The sequence below is a fragment of the Catharus ustulatus genome, chromosome 4 (assembly GCF_009819885.2).
Source record: "Catharus ustulatus isolate bCatUst1 chromosome 4, bCatUst1.pri.v2, whole genome shotgun sequence".
In the NCBI taxonomy this organism is placed as follows: Eukaryota; Metazoa; Chordata; class Aves; order Passeriformes; family Turdidae; genus Catharus; species Catharus ustulatus.
This window is the reverse complement of record NC_046224.1, coordinates 66032329-66056610: the sequence shown is the minus strand read 5'-3', so window position 1 is coordinate 66056610 and position 24282 is coordinate 66032329. Positions and strand designations below refer to the sequence as shown.

Sequence of the window (24282 nt, the reverse complement as noted above, 5' to 3'; positions counted from 1 at the left end):
TATTAAAGTAATTACTATACAGTTTTCAAATCCAGACCTAAGTTTAGTTTCCAAAATGCACTTTAGACTTTTAAAATATAAAGCTGTCAAAATCAACACACCTCTAACTCCAGCATTTCTTTTCTACTCATTATTTTCCTTAAGAATCTTGAATAAATTTTAAAATGTAACTTTTAGTATTTGTAAATACTTGGTATGAGGTGAAGTGCTCCTTGTTTTGAGAGGCAGCATTCAGAGAACTGCAAGTGTTTGTAAATGGTTTGGAATGAAAGCTGCAGTGAAATAAAGGCTCTTACATGATGCTGTGTGCCTTCCTGATGTATGGAGCATCAGAGAAATTCAGTTTCACTTTAAAAAAGCAAACAAGAAACCCCCGCAAACCTCAAATGGGCATAACCTGAAATAGATGCCTGTGGAGACCATATGGGTACTGCTGAAGTGGGTTATGATGTGGTTGAAGGTGCAATAAGCAATAAAAATATGGAAAATATTTGATTTTTAGTAGTCCTCTTTCTATATATTTCAAATCCAGTTTGTTTTTATATTTATTTCATCAATTGTCTGTGAAGCTGACTGAAAAATCCTAGAGAGAAGAGTAATAGGTCATAAACTATCAACATTTAGAATATTTTTCCTTATAAAAGGCAAGGAGATTATGCAAAGTGACTTTGAATAGCCAGTATAGTGGTGAGTGATATTTTTGCCTCTCAAATGATTGAGCAGGAAAAGAAACAATTTTAGTAGCATGAAAGGATGAGAGAGAGATTGATTGGAAATGTCATTGATACGTGGATACTGATATATGTAAATTGATTTTAAAAGCCACTCAGTGAAAAGAAAATTACTTGTTGAAATATGTGTTTGAAATTATTTGCATTTGTCAGTTAAATGAGTTTCAAAATTCTTTTATTAATATTTGTAATTGATAATTGAATGCTTGTATTTTTAGGTGAAATTTGGAAATACAACATTTAAGACGGATGTGTATCCCAAATCACTTAATCCTCAATGGAATTCTGAGTGGTTCAAATTTGAAGTAAGTATTTTTTTAAAGTTTGCTTGTAATTATATAGACACTCTGGTTTAGCTGCCGTTAATTAAATAATTGCATTTCAAGCAGAAAATGAATTTTGAGCACTGAAGTGATTTTGTGTTTAAAAGCACAAAGCCTTTTCAGCAAACCCAGCTCCAGTCAGACCTTGTTTACTGAGGGTGTCTCATTGGCTTTTTAGGAGTGTTTGTGAAGATAAAAACTTGCCAGGTTGAATCCAACCTAAATGTTGTTCTATTAGAAGAGAGAATACTGCAGTAAAGGTGAGGGAAATGTAGCAGGGGTTAGGCTTTTTCAGTAATTATCAGTACAAGTATGTATAAATAAATACATATATATGAAAGTACAGGTATTCTTGCAGTTTCTTTTAATTTTGAGCAAGGAAAGTGAATTGGTATTTGAAGTCTTACATTTGGTTGCAAAGATAATGCACTTGTTAAAGGAGAAAATGGAAAATTCCTATGGGAAGTTAACAAAATAAAGAGCTTGGACAAGAATCACTGGACACTTTCTCTTCCCATTTTCTTATGTAATAATGAGGGCACGTAGCATTTTCTTGTAATTGCTTGTTGCTTTCCAGGATCCAATTTGTTGATGTTATTTGACAGATGCCCTGAACAAGTCTTTACACATTTTTTTTTTAGTTACTACATTTTTTTACTACTTAAAAAATGAGGATTATGTTTAGAATAAATTAGTTATTAAAACACTGACATGCGTAGTTGTGGTTCATTTGCCGTACTGTGGGGCAATATCACAATTCTGCAGACACATCAGTCATCCCATTGCATTAGCAAACTTCATTCTTGGTTTGTGACACTGAACACAAAAAGCTGTGAAATATCTATCTTAGTCCTGAAAGAAAATAGTTGTTATCTGTAGATGGATTATTGCATTTGTTAAGGTGATTGCATGTGTAGAATCACTGAATTTTTACTGCAGGCAGTGTAAAATATCTTCTTTTAAGCCACTGACCAGTGATGAGAATGCCATAATCTTAGCTTCAGAGTATAATAGTCCTCTGAGGACTATCCCTTCTCCCTTTTCCCCCTCCCTTTTCCTCCTTTTCTGCCTTTTCCCCTTCCCCCTTATCAGTATGTATTGTGGAGATAGGTAGACAATCTAGGAAGTGTGACTTAAAGTATTGTGGGATTTTAAAATGAATAATCATTGTAATCTTGCTTTTCTGTCCTTCTCCCGTGGCAGCTCTGTTTCCAGGATCTCACTAGTCTTTAAAGGATAAAATCAAAATGAGTGGATATGTTGTTTAGCTTCAGGAAACTGCAATTACAGATTTATCTGTGTCAGGTCACTTCACAACTAACTCTCTTCTGTGTTTGTTTTTCAGCAGTGCTTCCCTGCACATTTTTAAATACTCAGATTCCTGTATTTGCTTTCCAGGTAGATGATGAAGAGCTCCAGGATGAGCCTCTCCAGATCACAGTTCTTGATCATGATACATACAGTGCCAATGATGCCATTGGCAAAGTGTACATAGATATTGATCCTCTGCTCTATAGTGAAGCAGCCACAGTTATTTCAGGATGGTTTCCAATTTATGATACCATTCATGGTAAGATTTGCTAATTTCAAACAGTCCTGTTTGAAATGTAATCTGCTTCTTATAATCTTGTAAGCTGTCTTCAGAAATCTGTAATAACTTTAGCTTTGGAGTTGGAAAACTACTTTCTTGGCTTTTTCTCCCCTTTTTTTCTGACATGAGAGAATTTCTGGCATAGGAGTAAATGCTGGTGCTTGGCAGAATGCCTTCCATAGGACTTGTGACAAGTGGAAAAAAAATCTTCACTAGTTACTGCAAATTTCAGATTAAAAAAAAAAAAAAAAGACTTGGACGTAGTTGTCCAATTACCACCTGTTTGCTAAACAAATGTAATTTTGCTGGAGTTACTTGAAGTGTGCCTTTCTGGGATTTGGGATAAACTTCAATTGAGATGAAGGGACAGGATGTGAGATGCTTTCAACACCATGAAATTCCTTTTTCCTGCAGTGAGTACTCTCAGTGCTAGGTGGATTTCATCAGAATGTCTTGAAGCTATGGGAAAATAAAGTTAATGATACTTTTACTTTTGATTTTAATGAAACAGCCAGAGAGCCAATGTTAGTTTAAAGCAATTAACTTGCTGCTTGAATACCTTAGTGCAGAACATCTCTGTGGCTGCCATTATCCCCCTCGTTCATTATTCAGGGTGAATTAAATGACCTAACAACGTTAAGAGCTAATTATAAATCATGGTTGGGAAATAATTAATGGTGATCAGCAGATGCTCATTATAACTAATGTGAAGTATTTTTTACATTTAAACCAGTTATAGTGAACAGAAATATTGAGAAATATTTCATGTATTTTTTAAATTACCTTTTTACCCTATGCGCATTTTCCTATCACATGCTTTTTTCTGGAACTAAGTGATACAAACACTTGTTTCAAGATGTGTACAGCTGCTAAGCTAGAGAGTTAGATTTCTCTATATTTTTTCCAGGTATGTTTGTATTTCACAACTTTTTTCTATTTAAATTGGAATTCTTAGGTTTTCATGCTCATAGCTGGAGATTCCAATTATCTTGACTCTTGGCAAACATTAATTGATGCTGCCTTAAAAAATAATAATGTTCATAGCTTTGTATTAATTTTTTTTTCACCTTGACAGGATTGTTTATGAAAATATATAAAATATATAAACCTGAGGTGTTTTCTGTTATAATAACTGAAGGCTTCTTTCTACTGGCATTTTGGAAGGGAGATGTAGCTGATTTTATTGCAGTAATATTTGAGTTGAACAACAAATCCAGTGCTGCTGTTTCAGTGTCATATGTGATAAAGTCTTCTGAAGACAGTAGAGATCAGGCTCATCAAGAAGTTTAGTCCTCAATATGTCAGAACTTATAATATGTGAAATGATTTTCTTACTGGGTGGGGAAAAAGAAGAAAAAGCTCAGAACAGGATAGCAGAGAAGTCAAAAAGGAATGATTCTGTGATAGAAAATAGTCCATTTTAGTAAGGTTTAATCATAGTTGAAAATTAAGCTTTGTCTGAAAGGTCTACAATACCTTATTTTTAATATATTTCTTATCGCAGTTAAAGTATTTTGCAAACACTTCCTGTGCCACTTTGTGGTTCTAGAAAAAATCTTTCTCTTTGGGTTGAACTTCAGAGAGGAGCTTTACTGCAATTTTGAAATCATTTCAGGGAGGAAATTCTGCAGAGAGGGTACCCTGCAGCGGAGGCCACTGCAGCATCAAAAGGGTGATGGCTTCTTTCCCCAGTCCCACCTTTCTTATAAAGTTGTGTTTGGTGTAAATAGGCCTTGGAGGAGTGTTGCTTTCATGGCTTCAGCCTCAAAGGCTTGACAGAATTAGAAACTTCTCTGAGTCAGTGTCTCTGCAGCAGAATTGAGAGACGATGATATGGCTTCCTGCTCCTCTGGCATTAATTACTAATAATAAGAAATAATTTCTGGGTCTAGTTTTGTATTGATACAGTTATATTGTTATAACTTCTGGTATTTCTTGTTTTTTTAATTGATAGGTATACGTGGGGAGATTAATGTGGTGGTGAAAGTAGATCTCTTCAATGATTTAAACAGATTTAGGCAGTCATCCTGTGGAGTCAAATTTTTTTGCAGTAAGTAGAGGAAAGAAGTTTATTTGAACAAAAATGTTGTTCCCTCCTTTCCTTTCTTTGTGTCTTCTGTTGGTCTCCCTTCTCTTACCAGCTCATTGCATAAACCTAGCGGAGATAACATTGACATAAATTGCTTTTCTTTTTTAACACGTTTTTATTGTTCATGTTTCAAAACAATGTAAATAAATAATGGGATTTTTTAATGTCCCTAAGTTGCATTTCAGTGCCTGTGCATACATACATGGTGTTATTTTTGGTCCATATTCTTTTAAAAGGGTACAAAGTGAAAAGGTTTCATAATGGTACATGCTGTAACTGGTACACTGGACAGTTATCTTATCAGGGTTCCATGATATCATGAGCAAAACTTCCTAGGTATGTTCACATTTTCACAGAAAATTGTCTGGAAAACTTCCTGAAATCACTTTTATGTGTAATTTTATGTTTTTCTTGATATCCTTGGCTCATAGACCAATCACTTACATCTTTTATGTATATATTTTTTAACAGCTACATCTATTCCTAAGTGTTACAGAGCAGTAATTATTCACGGGTTTGTGGAAGAACTTGTAGTTAATGAGGACCCAGAGTACCAGTGGATAGACAGAATCCGTACTCCCAGGGCATCGAATGAGGCTCGGCAAAGACTCATTTCACTCATGTCAGGTATTAAACATGTGGGCTGTAATGGTTATTGCTGCTTCTAAAAATATTCAGGATTTAAATAAGTGCCTTGCTTAAGATTGCATATGAGTTTTGTTGTTAATTATGGTGATTTTTTTCAGTTCACAGGGTCTTCTGTTACTGTGGATTATATATTTCTAACTTATGGAAGTGTGCCTGATTTTTTTTTTTTTCTCACTTCTTGCTGAGGCCATGCTGCTACCTAATTTTTTGATTGCTTTTAGCAAGGTCAAAAAAACCTGTGAAACTTTTTGGAAGATGTTCTTAACCCATATGAGGAGTATCACTAGAATTTTGACGCAAACAGTTAAAGTAATGAACTTCACCCTCTTTGAACTTTTTGAAGTATGTGAACAAATGCACACTTTTTCAAATACAGTGTGCATCAATACTTGTGGTCCTCATCCCGTCTCTTTGAAGTCAGGCTCAGTTCATTGTTTCTCAAGCATCTCCTGTGAGGAAAGAACTGGACAATTTGGATTATTCAGCCTAGAGAAGGCTTTGGGGTGGCTTTGGTGGCCTTCCAGTGCCTGAAAGGAGCTACAAGGAACATGGAGAGGGACTATTTGCAAGGGCCTGAAGTGACAGGACAAGGGGAATGGCTTAAAACTGACACAGAGCAGGTTTAGATTGGATATTGGGATGAAATTCTTCCCTGTGAGGGTGAGGAGGCCCTGGTGCAGGTTGCCCAGAGAAACTGTGGCTGTCCCAACCCTGGAAGAGTTTGAGACCAGGTTGGATGGGGCTGTGAGCAGCTTGGTCTAGTGGAAGGTGCCTTAAGATCTCCAGTAAATGGGGCAACATAAAAGATTATGGAGATGTACCTCCATTGGGAAGGCCAGCACGCTGTAAGGGAAAAAGTGAAATAAACTCTTGTCATAACTAACATGAAGATATCTTTTTAATATAGTGCCACACCAGTTTACAGAATTCACATTTGCATGTTTCTTGCTGTGCATAAGTAGTGCAGGTGGATGAAGTATTCTGCTAGATTTATTCACAGCAATACTCTTTCATCTCATGTAATAAAATGTGTGATATTGCAATACTATTCTTTGTGGTCACAGATAAAGAATCTTGAAGAAATCTGACTTCTGAGAGTGAGCCAGGCTGTTTCACTGATCTTTCTCATTATGTGTTAAGTTGAAACAGAGACTTTCATACTCTACCTCAACCATATAATTTTTTCAAGGCATGGTTTCAGTTAAGAAGTTTACAATAGTAACCTGTGCTGGTAATTTTAGAATCAAACTTCAAGAAAGCAGTAGAAACTAGAGCTGTGAGTTGGACCTAAATAATCCTTGTGGGTCCCTTCCAACTCTGGAAATTCTGTGATTCTGTGACCGTTTCATACCACATGATTTCTCAGCAGCAGTGACATTAGGACCATCCTGTGTGACAGTGAGGATTTTTCAGTTTGTTAACGGAGGATTTTGGAAATCTTTCATTCTCATAAGAAAATATATGACATTTTCTACCTTAGTTATTACCAAGGCAATCCAGCTATATAGAACAATTTTTTAATTACGTCCTCCTAAAAAAGCATCAATGGCAGATCATAGTTTCTTATAGTCAGTCTTTCAGTCCTTGTGTGCAGTTAATAGAAATGGTGGTGTTTGGTTTGCAGTAGAGGGGCAAAAAGTAGGATTTAAGTTAAAATATGTTTAAATAAATTGGTAAATGAAGAAAATATAGATTTCAAAGATATTGCGTTGTTTAACTATATGAATATTTAGAAACTTATGTGAGTTCCAGAGCACATCTTGACCTCTCTCTCTCTGAAAGAATAGAAAAAATATTTTAAAAGCTTACTGAAAAGAAAGACTAGTGGGAAAAAACTGAAAAACCTCTGAAATGACAAGTTTTGGCAGTCAGAATCGATTTGAAGAAAAAAGGAAAAAAGCTGTGTAAGTTGTACAATGTTGTTGTATCACACAATGTTGTAGGAGACAGAAGTTGTGATTGGCTCCTTGACCTAGCTTTGTAGGATTGGATATATTACCTGTTCTGCTGACTTGGCTGGTGCTCCAAAAGCAGAGGTCAAAGACCACAAAAGAGAATAGAAAAAGTTCACTGCAACTATGAGCTCTTTACTTTTGTTTTGTAGGTGAATTGCAAAGGAAGATTGGCTTGAAGGTGCTTGAAATGAGAGGAAATGCTGTTGTTGGTTATTTGCAGTGTTTTGATTTGGAGGGCGAGTCTGGACTTGTAGTGAGAGCCATAGGAACAGCCTGCACATTGGATAAATTAAGTAACACATCAGCATTTTTACCTGCATGTAACTCCCCATCCAAAGAAATGAAAGAGTAAGTATGAATTAGTAGCTTGTAGGGGAAAAAGTTTCACCTCTCTTCTTTTCATACTCATTCAGTTTTTCATAACTGATGTGATTTCTGTTTTTTCCCCAGAATTTGTTTTTCTTTTGTAGTTTTATTTGTCTACAACCCAGTTTTATATTCAACAATTCTGAGATGTTTTAGGTTGGATGACTTGTTATTTCAGTAGAAGCTGGAGTGGTACTTCTTACTTAAAATGACTTTCTTTGTATTTATTTAGCAATAGTGCTACATATCCTTGGTTTGTAATCCACCAGTTTAACTATAATTAGTTCTGCTTTGATGCTGTGTTTGTGCAATGAACATTTTTGTGAGGACTTCTCTCACAAAATACCTTTGAGCATGTAAGAGAAGATAAATGTTGAATTCTGATGGTTCTGTCAGTGATTTAGCCAATGACCTCAAAGAGATCTCATCGTTTATTGTGTGCTTTGCTTTTCACTGTTGTAAAACAAGTAGGACTATGGCAAGACCGTGAACTTGCAGAGAAATCTTTTTACAATGAGAAGTAGAATTTTGTGATTTTTGTCATATGTGCTGTAGCACCAAACAGTTTGAATGCACTACTTTGATATGCATACGAATTAATAGAAATATACTTGTGGTCTTCTTGCAACTGTTGCCACTTTTGTACGTGGATGAATTAGTTGTTTTCTGTTTGGTAGAGCAATCCAGGAAGGAAAAAACTGCACCAAGAAGTGTATTGCATATCCTGTATTTCTAGATATATTAATTGAAATAGCCATTTTCATTAACTTGAACTTTTGTGTCACTGCAATAGAGATGAGGCATGTTTGTTGTGCAGGCATCACTTGCTCTGCAAAATTTTGCAAAATATGAACTGACCTTTAAAAATTACTGGTTTCTATTTCATGGCATAACTTTTTTGACCTGTCTTGATTTTCAAAAGTTGCCTTTAAAAGAACTTCTGGATACAGTGCAGCATAGAACAAGAGTGTGGTGTTTAAAAACAAAAAAGGTAGACCTGGTAATTATCAACTTAAAAAGCATCCATACATAAACCAGTGGCTTTCACTCTGCAGCAAAGTATGGAAATTCCACCTCCCAAATTATCCATGTTCTGCTTGGTGATGAGTATTGTCTCAGTTCAAAAAATGGGACTGTTTCTCTAAGGCAGCAAAATCAACTAATTTGATTCTTCTTACTCTTGGCTTTACTAACTGAACGGCCTGTTGCCAAAATCAATGATGCAAGCAAGTGCTTAAGCTGTTCCTTTCCCTCCTTTTATTTCATCTGGACTCTTGCATGCTAGGAATTGAAATTCTTAGAGTCTGCTTAGAGTAAGAGATCTCCTCTAGCTAAACTTCCCTGAAATCATTGATAACATAACTTTGCAACCTGTTTGTGTGTATTGTTTTCTTTTCTTCCACTTTGGCTGCAAACTCTCTCAGGTCTCCGCTGGTTCATCCGCCAAGCCATGGATGCCGCTCGACTCACAACAGTCCAATTCACACTGCTACTGGCTCACGACTTACTCAGAACTTCTCTGTGTCTGTTCCCACTCTCATCTACACTGGTATGAGACTGCTTACACTCCAAAGTTGGGGAGAGGCAGCCCACAGGCACAGTGGTCCCAAAGGGCAGGCAGGCAGGCAGTGTAGGCAGGTACCACCCATCTTTCTTCCCTCATTTCCTCGTGGACACACCTTCTGTTATCAGGGAAGAAGCACCCAGGGTACAGCAGCTCAAAGAAATGCAGAATAGTTTCTTGGAGATGCCTCGGAGTCTCTTCCACAAAGCCACACTCTTCACTTTAACATGCTCTTGCTTCCTGTGAAATTAAGTAAAAAAATAAGGTGATGTATCTGGGAAACATTGATTCGATTAATTGCTTTCAAACATAATTCAGATACAGTAGGTTTTAAAATGGTTCTAGGAAGGGTCTGTGCTATTTGTGGAAGAGATGGTTTTAGAGAGCAGGTAAGTCAAGCTGTGCATAAGTAAATTGCTTGTCAATAGAGTGTTCCCATAAAGATTCTCCTCTTTGCTCTGTTTTTAGCTGTGGCATGCTGCTGATGCTATAGGATAAGGAAACATATTTTTTTTCACCTTAAAATGCATATGTGTATATACATAAGTGTATAAATATGTATAAACACAACTGTAATTTGAAATCATTTTTTCTTTATTAAACTAACTCAAAGCATTGTGTATTTGACCAGATTTTTAAGCCATAAATTTTCAATTTTTTTATTTTGCATATATATATATTTTTTTTTTTTGGTCACATCTCATGCCTTTCATTTGGCGTAATTGTTTCATTGTAGATGATGAGCATCTCTCTGTAGGATGCTGAGAGGGTAAAACAGCATTTCTTTGCCTCTGGCCTCATTCCCAGCCTCGCACCTAAGGAATAGCTGCTGGCCCTGCCCCAATTCCATCCTGGTGTTTGGATCATGCTGCTGTCAGCCAGGTCCTTTGGCACAGGATTACTGAATATGTTTCCACCTTCTTCTGGCAGGATTCCTTTCAATGAAGATCCCAATCCCAATACATATTCATCAGGACCCTCCACCCCTCTGAAAAACCAAACCTATTCCTTTTCACCTTCCAAGTCCTACAGTCGACAGTCCTCTTCTTCTGACACAGATTTGAGTTTGACACCCAAAACTGGTAAGGCACTTCCACCCACTTTTTGTTTAAGTTGTATTTCTCTTTTTATATTTTCATTCAACCCCTTTTTGCTTTTTGGCATTTAAGTTATCAAAATGATGTGAAAATTGGAGACCTCACACGGCACACCTCAAACTCAAAAGTGTTTCTGCAGGGTCAAAATTTCAATCCTGCCTGTATTTCCACTGATCTGGATAACATAAAATTATTTTTGTACCACAATTGTATTCAAATCAAAACATCTCAGAGCATTAAGGGAGTCCTAAGTAATTACCTTTTTCTTATTTCCTCCATTTCATATCACAGATCATAGGAGTATATTTTCACAATATGTTAAGGATAGTGTTACTGAAACTACGTAGCCTTCAAGCCTGTTGTGTTGTGCCCTAAGTTTACTGCATACGTTTATCTAATTTTGAACTCCCTTTTGTAAATTCAAGACTATACATATAGCAGCCACTGTCTTTTTATTCTCTTGGTATATGGAAATAGCTTTACATATACAGTATACACTTTAAAATCAACTTAAATTACATTAGCAGTAATCCAGCCATCTTCAAAAATCATTTTTCTTTCTCCATTGCTTTATCATAATTTTTTCAACTTGTTTTTTCCTCTCTTTTTATTTTTTAGTCTGTGGTTAGAATCATGTCAGTAATAATGATGTCAGCACAACTCACTTATTGTATGTTTATTTTTCATTATGTGACCAATGCTGTGAATTTTGCTACCATAGGGGAAAGTATTTTGCAGAATTGTTTAAAGAAGTGTGGTTAGTTTTTAAATGATACTTTAAATTGTGGTATTTGAAGCTCAGAACATTCTTGGCTCCATCTAATTAGACATTTTTTAAGCATATTAAAGTAGTTGATTCAACTTTACTTGATAGCACCCCTTTCAATAATTGTTCCTAGCAGATAATTCGAATATTGCATTCAAATGGAGTTGTATTAAATATTTCATGCAGTTTATTCCCTATCTGTGTTAAAAATATTCCCAATTAGCATATGCAGGCTTTCTTAGTCCTGTCTTCTCTGTCCCATTTTTATAACAATCAAGCAAAAAAAAGAGCACACTTTGTATTTGTTGCCCTTTTCAAATTATGTCTGCCCTGTGGGTAACCTATGGTAGTTGCTTATTTAAAGGACCTACAGATATAACTGGATGCTTATTAGGAGCACCCCAAATTCATGTGTTGAAAACCTGTTTCTTTTGATCAGATTTTCCATGGTAAAGATCATGTCATGTAACAGATTTAAATGTAACATAGGTGTTCATCTTTATAGACATAAGTGCTGTGAATTTAGACATGTGGCAAATCACTGTGAATGTGTTAAGGTTTTAAAGCAACAGACTTAATATATTTCCTGTCAATATTAGGTAGGGGGATAAACCCTGTTGTCTTTAGTCAGTTCCTTCAGAACTGAAACAGATTATGTAATTGGTGCCTCTTGTTTGTAGGGATTTTTCAAGTATGTAAAGATATTTTTTAGCTGTCTTTCTAGTATCAAAACAAACGGGGCACAATTTTGCTTATTAGCACTGTCTTTTTGGCAATTTTTAACTCTGCTACTGAAACTTGTCTGAAGAGGATTTGCTAGTTACATTTAAAAATTCTGTATCTTGTTATGATAAACTCCTTTTTTATTCTTAATAGATTAAAAAGACAATATCTCATGAGTCATTTGGTTTGCTTTATTACCAAAATTTGATGACATGCAGAAGACACTTCCATAACATACTAAATTCTGTATGTTGTTCTTAACAATTACTGTATGTGTTTAGACCTCTGTTTTAATTTCCCAAGTTTGTTAACAAGTTAAATATCTCAGTGTGTGAGCTGGTGATCTTAGTAGTTAAAGTTAAAGAAATGCAGACTTCTTATGTGACACATCAAACATTATGAAATTTGAGATGCCCATCTCTTCTGCAATATATTATATTCTTTATTTCTCAGTCAGGTAGGTAGTGTGCTGATGTGTCTGACGTGGAGATTAACCTGGAGAAATGGTGCAGATACCACAATTGCCCCATATGAGTAACAAAGCACTGGAGGTTGAAACTTGGATCTGCTTAAGCATCTAATTTTCAATAGCTCCAAATTCTCCAAGGAGAATGTTGCCTTGATATCTTCTGTGAAATACAGTTGTGCTTGTGTTATCCCTTCTGGTCTGTAAATGCATTTGCTGACATGGGTTTGAAGTTAGAATTCTGGGAGTAGGGATATATTTTATACCACTGCAAATGAAAAGAGTCAGGCTGACAAAAAGCATGATGTCTTTTAATCAGATAATACTTTCTGATGTGCCATAGCATATGTTTGGAGGAAATGGAGAAGGTAGGAACTCCTTTTCTTGGTGTGAACTTAGTATTCTACAAGATTATTACTCTAGAAAATCATAAAACAAATCTGTGACCTCTTTGGAAAATAACCTTTTCTACCGAGATAATGAAAGTAATCACATTAAATGTGTGCAAAGACTCTGTTGTTTGGGTTTTATTCCATACTATTTGCTATCAAATTTTGTTTGACATTTAAAATGTTTAATTACCATGTTTCTAAAAAATTAATTTCAAAATAAAGTTAATCAAATCATGATTTTTAAAAACATGCTTCTCATGCACATTGTGGAGCTGTATTGTCATTCCATTTCTTTGTATGCAGAGAAATAATTTGCAGTACATGTTGATTCATTTAGAGAAAACAAAAATGCTTCATTTTGATTTCTTTTGTCCGTTTCTTTAGTCATCTTCTGAATCTACATCTTTGTCTCTATTACTTTCCTCCACAGCACCTTCCCCACAGAGACCTAGGATTTTCCTGTTTCCCAGCTCCCCTACACTCTCTTGTGATTCCCCACATCTTAAAAAGTCCTGTCTCCTCCTCTTGGGGTCTAGCATTAAACCTCTACACTCTAGCCATGTCAGCCCAGTTGTTCTGAGGAAAAGTGTTTCTTTCACTGAAGAGCTGCTTCTGGCTGCTTCTGGTAGGATCTATCTATTATGGCCTTTTAAACAAACTTTTAAGGAAATGTTGTTATTTGATTAACACACAGATGCTTCTATAACCCTGGGTTTGCTCAGTTAGCCTCTGAAAACTGCTGGCTACATGACTATTCATTCCATCTCTCACCTCTGCCCCAGAAGCTTGAAACACTTTCAGAACTTCTTAGAGGATTTGAAACAATGTCATTTATGCTAAAGAATTTCTTCTTTACCCTTGGAAAATATCCTTTGCTAATTGGACTGAAATAACTTACTTCATTTGTAATCCCACACATTCTCTTCACTTTGTTGTTCCTGCATTTTGCATGGAGTAAATGCTCATTGCACTTGTTCGTAAATTCATTCATAATGCTGAAATAATGGTTATCAGATGCTACCAACTCTGCTTTTTAATTTAGCCTCTTAAACAAAGCCCATAGTTTTTACTTTTACTGCCCACTTTTTCATTTCACTGACATGCATTGTTTTCATAGATTTCAATTAAATAGTTGGTATTATTGCGCTTTTTTTGTAGAAACTCTTTTGGTTAGTTTGTATTTTTTGAGTTTGTTTCATGTGTAGTATTTATGCTATGTTTGTCTGCATTTAATATTGTATAGTCCCTGACAGTGATGTTTACAATCAATGCTAAATAGTAAAAGCAATTTAATCTTGTTTAATGGGACTATACAGATACTAATATTTTTGTTTCCTTATCCAAGAACAGCTAAAAATACTAGTAGAAAATTGTAGTGGTTTTATATCTAATTATATGGTAATGATGGCTTAGTAACTCTTGAAAATGAATGAATTTGCATACATTACTAAGTCTGGTATTATTTCTAGATCTTCCAGTCTATGATTAAAACAAATAACTGCACTTGGATGTATATTTAGTCATGTTCATCTTTATCAGATGATTGATCAGAAGAAAAAGAGTAGTAGCAAGGAATTATTATGTTGAATTAGATACAAATTCTGGAAAAGTAAATTTTGGCTTCATTTCTAACTGTTTGCACTGTGATGTTTGTATTTCATCCTGGTCCTGACACTGTTTTGGTTTTTATGCTCTGTTTTCCTCTACTACATGGGGGCTTATTTTTGCTTTGTTGTTTTAGCCCTAATGGCTTTAGATATACAGTATAGCAATGATAGTGTGCTTTTAGGCATGACATTACCAAGAAAATCTGATTATCTAACAACGTGTTTACTTTAGGAAAAACACAATCTTGGTATGTGTTTACTTCAGTGATTTTTTTTTTTAAGCACAGAACTCATAATTTCCTGTCAGACACATAACCTGCATCTCAACATGCTCAGTTAAGGGGACAAATAATATTGATAGCAAATAATTCAGCAACAAAGATGGCAGTGAATCTGATAAACTTTCTCTGCTTAAAAACTCCTGTGGTTAGGGAGTAAAGCTGGAGGTAAAAGTCTGGAAGAAAGGAAAGCAAGAATTGTCATATTATGCAAAATTGGAATTTATCTCATATTAATTTACAAATAATCTGCAGGTTATGTGTGTGCAAATACAGTAATCAAATAAGTGCAGTTTTAAATGCTGAGCAGTAGTAGTAGCCCTTAACTTATTTGAATGAATCAGGTGGTATTTCATTGCATAAAATAATTTGCAATTTTTTTCGGAGTTTGTATTTCAAATCAAAGGATATGCATTGCCTTTGTATTTTCTTTTTGTTCCTAATGATGCATTATGTAACTGCTGCTGTGTACAGTCTCCTACTAGTAGTTAGGAAAGGTGGTTTAGTTACCTGAAACTTTCTGAAAACCAGTTTTTTATTACTTCTCTTACATAAAAATATTGTGATAATATTAGTGAGAGATACACAACTATAGACTAGTCTGTCAGAGAGACTTTTTGATAAAGGCAGATAATCAGATTATGTAAAAACTTTGTTAAAAGAAGATCTATACTTAAATCTTAGGCAGAAAGTAATAAGAAAACAAAAAGAAGTTATATGTCATAGGAAAGAATTTTAAACCAAAATCTTTAAGTTTTTTATTTAAAAGTTGATTTTAATTGAGCAGGAAGAAAATCTTAGACTGGGGGGTTTGTCCAAATACTGAAAAATCACTGCTAGTCATGAAAAAAGGAAAACCTAGAACAATCTTCAAACCAAAATTAAATTTTGATGCTTTTTTCCTTAAGAAGTAAAATTATGGGGATAATTTGACTGTTTTCAATGACTCATTTTTATCTATTTTGAAATCACCCTTTAATTACAAATTATAATATATGTTTCTTTGAATGTCATTTGTACTGATACTCTTCAGGAATGGGCAGTGGGAGTGCTGGAAAAGAAGGGGGGCCATTTAAAACTCTTTTAAGACAACAGACTCAGTCAGCTCTGGAACAAAGGGTAAGGCATTTTATACTTCCATTTCTGGTCTACTGAAGTGAAAATTTACTTTGTAGTAAGTTAAATGTTTGCTGTTACGTTCTGTTTGAAAACATGTAATTTTAGGTTTGAACTTACTATGTGTTGACTGTTTAAAAGCCCTTTTAATATACAAATTATTTAAATACTAATATATTACTAAAACATTAGGAAAAGTGAAGCAATTAACTGTGGACAGCACTCAAGTAATTCCAGTGGTATTAAGAAGTTATAGAAGAAATTACTTTTGTGTGGTCTCTGTAAGGTACTGCTGCATGATAAGTTTAATACGTGAGTAAGCACATGATGATAAAATTCTTACAGAAACCAAATTCAGAAACATTACCATAGCTTTAAACAAGGTGAAAATCCCATTTGGAATTGGGAAAAATTTCAGTTTTGGGGAATTGAGTTGATACCTTATGCCCCATTTTGTGGAGCAGAAGGGAACCTTTAATTGGGAACTTGAACCTGAAGTACTTGCCAAGCAGTAAAAGACACTTAGAGATTTAAACTTTTCTTCTATTGGACTAAAAATGCCATCTGTTTACTGAGTAGACTATATGATGAAAACAGTGTTTTTAATTAATTGTTTACATTTGGGTGGGTAATTGCAACTTTTAAAATAAATTATATACAGCTTTGATCAAAATGTTGATAATGAGGTGTCTTGAAGGAAGAAATGTGAGTATATTCCTGCTCAAATTAAATTGTAATTTCTGACTACCTAAACTAATGGCATAGAAGCATATGTGTTAGTTGGGAACGAAATCACTTGCATCTGTGAAATATAAATGCTCAGCTGCTATTTTGAGTAAGTGGATGATTTTCTTCTTATTTCTTGTGTTATCCATGGCTAAGGGAGGATCGCCTCATAGGTTCTGTAGAAGGCGGGTATGTTGAAAACCACTGCGTGACTCCTTTCTTCTTGTATTTGGGATTTCTAAGTCTTTATCTGAAATATATATATTTTTTGTGAGGCTTTGGAGGTTTCTTTGTAATTTTGTTTATGCAGAAGTTTTTAAATTCGTTGTTTTGAAGAGCATTTTTTAAATCGGTGTATTTTGCATGTTGATACATTTCAGTTAAAATTTTTGTTTAGATATGAATACAAATCCATGGCTTTTTGCTTTTAATTTTTTAATTTGGCTGAAGGAATGCTTTAAAACAAACCTTTTTTCTGTTTACCTTTGATTTTGCTAGCATTTCAGACATTCCATGGCTGATCTTTTTATTTCCTTAGGAAGATTTTTAAAGACAATAAAAATGTAAATTAAGAGCTCTTAATGTATTTTTAGAGTTTAAATTATTTATACATTATTTTGATAAGGTGTTTCTGTTGCCTAGTAGAAAAAAAATCAACATAAAATGGGATGGAGACATGTTGAGTATGCTATTGATGACGATTATGATGTAGCAGCAAACCACGTGGACAATTAATCGATAAAAAAATGTCAATTCTGTCTTCTGAAAATTTCATATTGGATGTGGTTTTGCTATGGTGTTACCTCGTTTGGTTACCTTTAATTTGAGTTAACTATAATGAATAACATTTATAAGTTACTCTGTGTGTCATATTAAAAGAGACAAAAACAGTGCACTGTACTTGTCTGGATTACTTAGGATAGCAAGTATTTGGGAAAACCAAGAATAAATTCAGTATATGTAATATAGTTTCACATGTGTTAGATATATAATAAAATCCAGAATACTTTAAGGCAGATAAATGATCATCTTATTCCACCCACTCTGCCATGGTCAGGAACACATTCCACAAGACCACGCTGCTCAAGTAGTTCTTTTGAGTATTAGATCAGATTATTCGGGTATATGGTATATCCAACTAAGCTACCTTAAAATAAATTCATTTAGTTGCATGTCTCAACAGCTTTTTTAAACCAAATGCATTTTTGGTGTATTACTTAACTAACCCTAACTGCAAAACGAACAGAGTTTGTAAGAAGGGTAATATTCCTCTGTTTCTTCCCTGAAAATAAACCTGTAGAAAATACAACTGTGGAAAACTCATGTATATGTTACTTTGTACATTACTGTTAGCAATTCCCTGTCTTGCTGTCTGTGGATAGCAAGAGTAACTATAGCATAGCTGTCTTTATATTTTTAACTAAAAAAATACATGCTGTATTTCTATCAGTAGGAAAATTTGAGTTTATCTTATTCCTAAAAAATTAGCCTATGTTTTTGTAGAAATGACCAAAAGCTACTCTCAATCGTATTTTTGTGTCTCTCACTTCCACTTGGACAAAAATTCTGTTTTCTTTTTTTGTTTTTACATTCTGCAAGTGCTTGAGAGATCTTATCTGCTGCCTTTTCAAAATGGGGATGAGATAGCCTTCATTTCTGAAGGGCACTGCAGGAAATCTCTTGTGTTAAGAGTTCAATTTCCTGGGAGATTTGTTTGGCTGAAAACCTGACTTAAGCATCTTTTCTTTCCAGTGACTTCCTATCCACCCTCAGTTCAGGTCAAGAAAAACTATAACGTTTGGCCACCTTGTGAGATGGCACAGTAAATTTTCTTAGAATAAAAATAATTAACCAGGAAATGAGCAACATCTTGATGTAGACCAGTTCCCTGCTCTGGTTTAACCCCAGATGCTCCGTGAGCATACCCAAGCATTACCTGAGGGAGTGGTTCAATTATGGGAATGAGTGAATGGCTGGAAGGGAATCAGAGAACTGGTTCAGCTGGCACTTACACAAAACTGTGTGTGTGTAACTTTGTTCCATGTGCTGCTTCATTGTTTTGTATGTCTTTGAATGAAATGTATTTAAAATAGAAGAGCACTAGCAATACATGTACAGTAATTTCAGGATTATGAGCCGCACCATTTTGAGTAAAATTTTGGTCCCAACCTGGAAGTGCGGCTTATATATATGGACAAAGAACAAAAAGTTGCTGTTTTAGTTTGGAGGACAGGTGTCTGCTGAGAAAGACAGGAGCTTCTCTTTGAAATGGAGAATGTAAATACCTCCCTCCAAATTATTATAATTTTGAAATCAAGGGGCTTTCAGGCAAAGATATGGGAATTAGGAATAACAGTTCTTTACTAGGGAAATTAAAATAGAAATACAGTACTACAAAGAAACAAACTCCAAACCCTGACAAAGTCAGAGTACAACCTGACACCCCGTCAGGCAGGGTGTTGGTAGCAGTCCCATTAAATGGTGGCTGCATCCTCCTGCAGTGACAGATGTGGCTCAGTTGGAGCAGTGCTCCTGTACAAGGTGCAGTTTCCCTCTGGAGGTCCAGTGGTGATGTGGAGAAATCCAGTTTTCCTCTGGAGTCCAGTGGAGAAAGGGGCTCCCTTAGTGTCCCAAAACCTCTGTTTTCATCTTGGTAAGAAATGTTGGGCTCTTCCCCCTGGCTGGAGCAACTTCCAATGGGATGCAGTAATTTTATCAGTCCCACAGTGGGACTCAATGGCCATGAGCAGAAAATGACTGGCTGGAGGAAGGATGGGTTGTGAAAAGATAAAGAACAATGCCCTGCCTGGTTTCAATGGATGGCCCATTAGCAGAATATCTCCCACAGAGATAAGGATCACCGCCCCCACCCTCAACAGATGGTGATAGAACAGATACCTTTTATCACACCCTGTATTGTAACCCAAGACACCTGGACGTGCGGCTTATAATCAGGTGCGGTTTATATATGGACAAAGAATGACAAGTTACTGACACCTGGAAGTGCGACTTGTAATCAGGTACGGCTTATAATCATGGAATTACTGTATGTGAATACACATTTTTAAATATTATATCAAGCAAGTATTTGAGGATTTGATTGTAACCTTATCAAACTTACCCCAAACACCAACTATAAAATCTGTGTAGTTGTGAGGATTAGAAGTGACAGCTGTTTCATGGTCTTCAGTCCATGACTGTGAATTGGTGTTGGTAAAATGATTGACCATCTTCAGTTGTAGCTTGGAAATCATCCTGGTTTGTCATATACTGAAATACTTTGTGGTTGCATCACCTTGATGTAAAGGAGTCCTTTGCAAATTGAAGTAATAGAGGGGATTTATAAAATGGGAACTGCATCTAATTTTCCCTGATATTTCTGTTTTACCTGAAATAACTGCGGATTTGTAATTTTGAACTATTACAGCTTACAATGCCTAATTGAGGCTGGAACTTCTATTTGAGTAATATAGCAATAAAATTCTAAAAAACTCTCAATGAGATAAAAAAAGTTTTCATATGAAGTAGTAAATGGTCTGTGTCAGAATGAAAGGGAGATTGTTAATAGATTTTTATCAGAATGGTTCAGTTGAGTCTGTTACCCAGATTTGTCTGTGGCTCACGTTAACTGATAGAAAACTTTATTTTGTCATGTATCATAATTCAGACTTGGGAGTATTGAGATAAAACCATGTTATTATTTGAGGTTTTATTCCTGGTTTCTAGTGTAGGCAATCAGGTGAACTGGAAGTTTGAACAAGTTAAAATTACTTGCAGTACACAGCCTTATGGAAAGGAACAGAAAGTGGAAAAACTTCTGAATTTCCATATACAATAAAAAATATTTGCTTAAGCTTTAGAGCATGGAGTATTGTTTACTTTGTTCACTCTATACTGCTTCAGCGCAGCATAAATGTGTGTGTATATATAAAATGTAAATGTAGTATAGGCTTAATGGAATTTCGTTTAGGTGGCACATTCAGAAAACTTCTTTATTGATTTCTGCAGTCTGCAAGTATTTTGAGTATTTTGACCATTCTGATAACTTGCAAAGCACTTTGCAATCTGTTAGAACCTTCTGGGGGAATCTTTACTGCATCCCTCTCTAGAATCCATTGCTGCTTCTGAAGACTTATCAGTCAAGCAGGTTTGCAGAATCCTGGGGTGAAATCTTCCTACTTTTAAATTGCATCATACAGCAGAACTGCAGGGTTCGGGTTTTGGGATTGGTTTTCTTTTTCTTCAGGTTATTGATACTATGGTTGCTGATTTCCAAGTTTGCCTCTTAATTTAGAAATTTTGGTCCAAATGAAAACCCAGAAAACTCGAAGTTTGAAGCACCTTTTAAAAGTTCTAAGAGTTCTTATAATAAGGTGGCAAGAATCCTGAGGTAATAATTTTTAAACCCATATTGCGCTTTAGTTTAGGATGACTTTTAATGCCATGTATTACTGGAAGAACCTGATTCTCGCTGAATCTTCAGCATGTGTGCTGTTCAGGTAGAAGCTCAGTTGAATTATACTGCTTCCAAGTATGTGAGAAAGGAATTTATCATGTACTTTCTCTCATACAAAAATATGGTGTTTATTTGTTCCATTTAATCAGTTACAATTATCTAAAACATGATTGCATGATTTTTCTTTTTCTTTTCCGCTTTCTGCATTTAGAATTGCTGATTGCCTTTCCCACATAAATGTGCTATTGTATAAATATTAGATATATCACAGAACGTTGCTGGAGAAATTAAAATCTAGTTTTGGGCTCAACTTCTTTGAATATAACTTCTATTTCATGATTTGTGTCTTGAAAAATTGCCATTATTACTTACTTTGCCTCTTTTATGAATTTAAAGTTGGCATAGTTGCTGAAACTTAACTCTTCATTTTACTTATGAACTGGAAGTGACTTACCTTAGATTGAGAACTTACAGTTGTGTTTCAGGACCTATGCTTTATTTTAAAAGATGGATATTTGCTTGTTATATTTAGAGCTTACGAGCTAAGCAGTCCTTTGATATTTTTAAAGTGTGCTTTCCTGTAATAAGACATTCCTCATTCTTGCAGGACTTCAGTTTGTTTCACCCTGTGCTTCAGAATCAAACTGCAGTCAGTTGTAACAAGACCACCTAAAAGTAGAGGAAAAACATTTATTTTTTATCAGCTAATGAAAGAAGAATTCTGGTATTTAGCACCCATGGTAAAAGTGGATCAATAGAGGTTTTGTTAACTTCTAAATATGTAAATTTTGATTATTTATCACTGTTATGCTGAGAAACAACTTTGTGAGGGAAAAGTGTTCTTTCACTATGTAGAAACCTCTCCTTTTCTGATACAATGGTTCCATGAGGACATGTGGTTCTGAAGTGCTCAGTAAGCCAGAAGGGCATGTCTGGATCAGAGTAACTGCACTGCTTGTATTTCAGGGAAGTGATCAGTTCATTGCATGTTAACTGGCACTCAGCAGTGGTTGTAAGCAGTCATTTAATGTTTGTTTTTAATCATAACAGGAATTCCCGTTTTTTACGTTGACGACCTTCCCACCAGGCTTTCTTGTCCACGTTGGGGGAGTGGTCAGTGCTCGCTCAGTGAAGCTCCTGGATCGCATCCACAATCCTGGTATGTCAGCATAGGATTGACTTCTTGCACAAGGCCTGTCATCTAACGTTTATAACATATCAGTGCTTGAATAGATCAGTTCTAACAATGGATATCAAAGCAGTGTGTTTCAGATAATCATTTAAGCTTGAAAAATACGTTACTCAAAGGTTATGTTTTTAGTGAGAAACATTTCAACAAATTAAAGCAGTGATAAAAATACTTTGAGTCAGTAACTTTGCATTGAAAACTAGCTTTGAATTATTGAGGGGGTAATTTTTTTGCCACTTTTTGTGATTAAAACTTGATGCAAGTTTTCTGTTGAAATAAAAATGAGATTAAATGCTTGATCTTAACTATGAATGTTTTTCCCATTTTCAGCTTCTTGAAATCCTTAAGGACTAATGCTTACAAATTAGCTCACAACATGGTTTTTAACCTTTGCAGCTTTGTTTCTATTCTTAAAAACCTTTACTGATCAGTACTTCAAGACTTTTATATATTATTTTCCTGGGAACCCCAGTAACAGAACATGTATGTTTTGCAAGTTATAGTTCTAATGTTAGAACTGAGTGACTTTTGACTCTGAAGACTTGGTTGGTTTAATCACTGAGACCAGATAAGGAATGCTTTGCAAAAAGTTGGAGTTGATAGTGCACTTAAAAATGCAGAGGAGAGTAAAAATAGCACCTCTACTGATTTTGCATGCACTAGTCAGGAGTAATAAAAACAAGTACAAAAAACTAATATTTTCCTTTTCTTCCTTTGGCCTGAGGCAAGCAATTCTCCAGGCAGGTATATAAAATTGTTGCTGATCTAAAGATTCAGTAAACGGGCAAAATGAAATTAAATCCAAGACTTAATTTGAATTGCATCTCCCTACTTTAAGGGATTTTTTTTCAAGTATATTAGTACACAATGTTGCTCTTTTGTTTTCCTGTTCTAAGATCTATTTACACGGTGAAGAGTAGATTAAAATAAATGTCAAACTATAATTAATATGTGAGTGTTTCTTTGCCACAAAGTTATTTTAGGATTCTGTATTTTCAACAGATTACTGATACAGATCTCTTACGTGCAAATTTACTATGTGATAGGTGTAGGACAGAATGGGGAAAAAAATCCATTTTGCTCAGGAGTTTTAAAAACTAATTTCTTGCATTATGCACTGCTTCATTTTTACCAGCTGACTGGAAGCAATATAAGACATAAGGCAAAATAGAGATATATGTTTGCACAGCTGCAGTGTTACTGTGAGTCTTGCAGATTGCTCCTGACAAGTGAATGTAAAATGCATTATCCTTGGAACTCATATTGCAAAATAGTGGGAACAAAAGGGGGAATGAAGACATATGGCTGTGGGAGGGAAGGTGGAGAAGTAAAGAAAAATTCTGATATTGTTATGCTCGTGAAACATTTGAGTCAAATAAGTCTGTAAAATATTAATGGAAGCAAATAAACTGGCAAATTAATAAATCAGGAAAACATGGAAGAGGAGAGAACATTTGAAGGTGGATTAAGAACTTGCCAATAAGACAAAATTGCCATATACTGTCCACTTTGGTCACCTAGTGCCAGATTGCTATAGCATGCTCCTTTTCCCCTTTCTATTTCAGCCTCTTATTAACTCTGCTGTCTGTGTCTTTCCAGTTCCTGTGGAGCGGTGTTGTCAATTGTGTTCTTGTTGGTAGTTTTTTTTCACTATTCTGCTTCTATAACTGATCTACTAATTTGCTGTTTTGAACTCAGCCTTTGTCGGAATTATGGGTAACACAAGATCATACAAACTGCTAGACTGGAATAGTTTCAATTCAGGTATTTTATTAGTCATTCAGTACTACATATGCTGACAGAAATTATGGCAGCTCAGTGAAGTTATTAGAAATGCTCTAGGATATTTAGGTTAATGCTTCAAATTTAAATTTTAATGATCAAATGCCTAAATGTCATGTTTTCATGTTGTTAAAGACTTCCTTTAAAATTACAGAATTGTTTTAGTATAAAATAGTATCGCTAAGAGTAATTTAATGTCACTCTGGAAAGCTGAATGTTCAGATGTTTATTTAGTAGTTACTTTCAGCTCGGCATCCATGAAGGAAGTAATTTAGTCTTAGAGAATGGATTCTTCCTTACACAGTTGGGATCATTTCAGTTGTGATTGGTATGGGGGTTTTTTATGTAATGGATTTTTGGGGGTTTTTTTGGCCTATTGGTTTGTTTTGTTTTGCATGGGCTTGCACTTTCTTCAAC

At 35.1% G+C, this 24282-nt stretch overlaps 1 protein-coding gene across 31 annotated transcripts in view; it reads left to right on the top strand.

Moving 5' to 3' along the window:
* LOC116995037 (C2 domain-containing protein 5) overlaps positions 1 to 24282 on the top strand; it is a 54691-nt gene that overhangs the window by 2513 nt on the left and 27896 nt on the right. For 8 of the 31 annotated variants that reach the window (XM_033057289.2, XM_033057297.2, XM_033057293.2 and 5 more), the window contains exons 2-12: positions 950 to 1036; positions 2453 to 2624; positions 4600 to 4695; positions 5206 to 5361; positions 7487 to 7685; positions 10198 to 10349; positions 13142 to 13336; positions 15630 to 15715; positions 16595 to 16627; positions 21945 to 22053; positions 23782 to 23847. In XM_033057289.2, the coding sequence (XP_032913180.1) occupies positions 950 to 1036; positions 2453 to 2624; positions 4600 to 4695; positions 5206 to 5361; positions 7487 to 7685; positions 10198 to 10349; positions 13142 to 13336; positions 15630 to 15715; positions 16595 to 16627; positions 21945 to 22053; positions 23782 to 23847 (1351 nt within the window). Of the gene's footprint in view, positions 1 to 949; positions 1037 to 2452; positions 2625 to 4599; positions 4696 to 5205; positions 5362 to 7486; positions 7686 to 9127; positions 9253 to 10197; positions 10350 to 13141; positions 13337 to 15629; positions 15716 to 16594; positions 16628 to 21944; positions 22054 to 23781; positions 23848 to 24282 lie in introns of those variants that run through there. The other 23 variants (XM_033057311.2, XM_033057310.2, XM_042779172.1 and 20 more) reach the window with 10 other exon arrangements.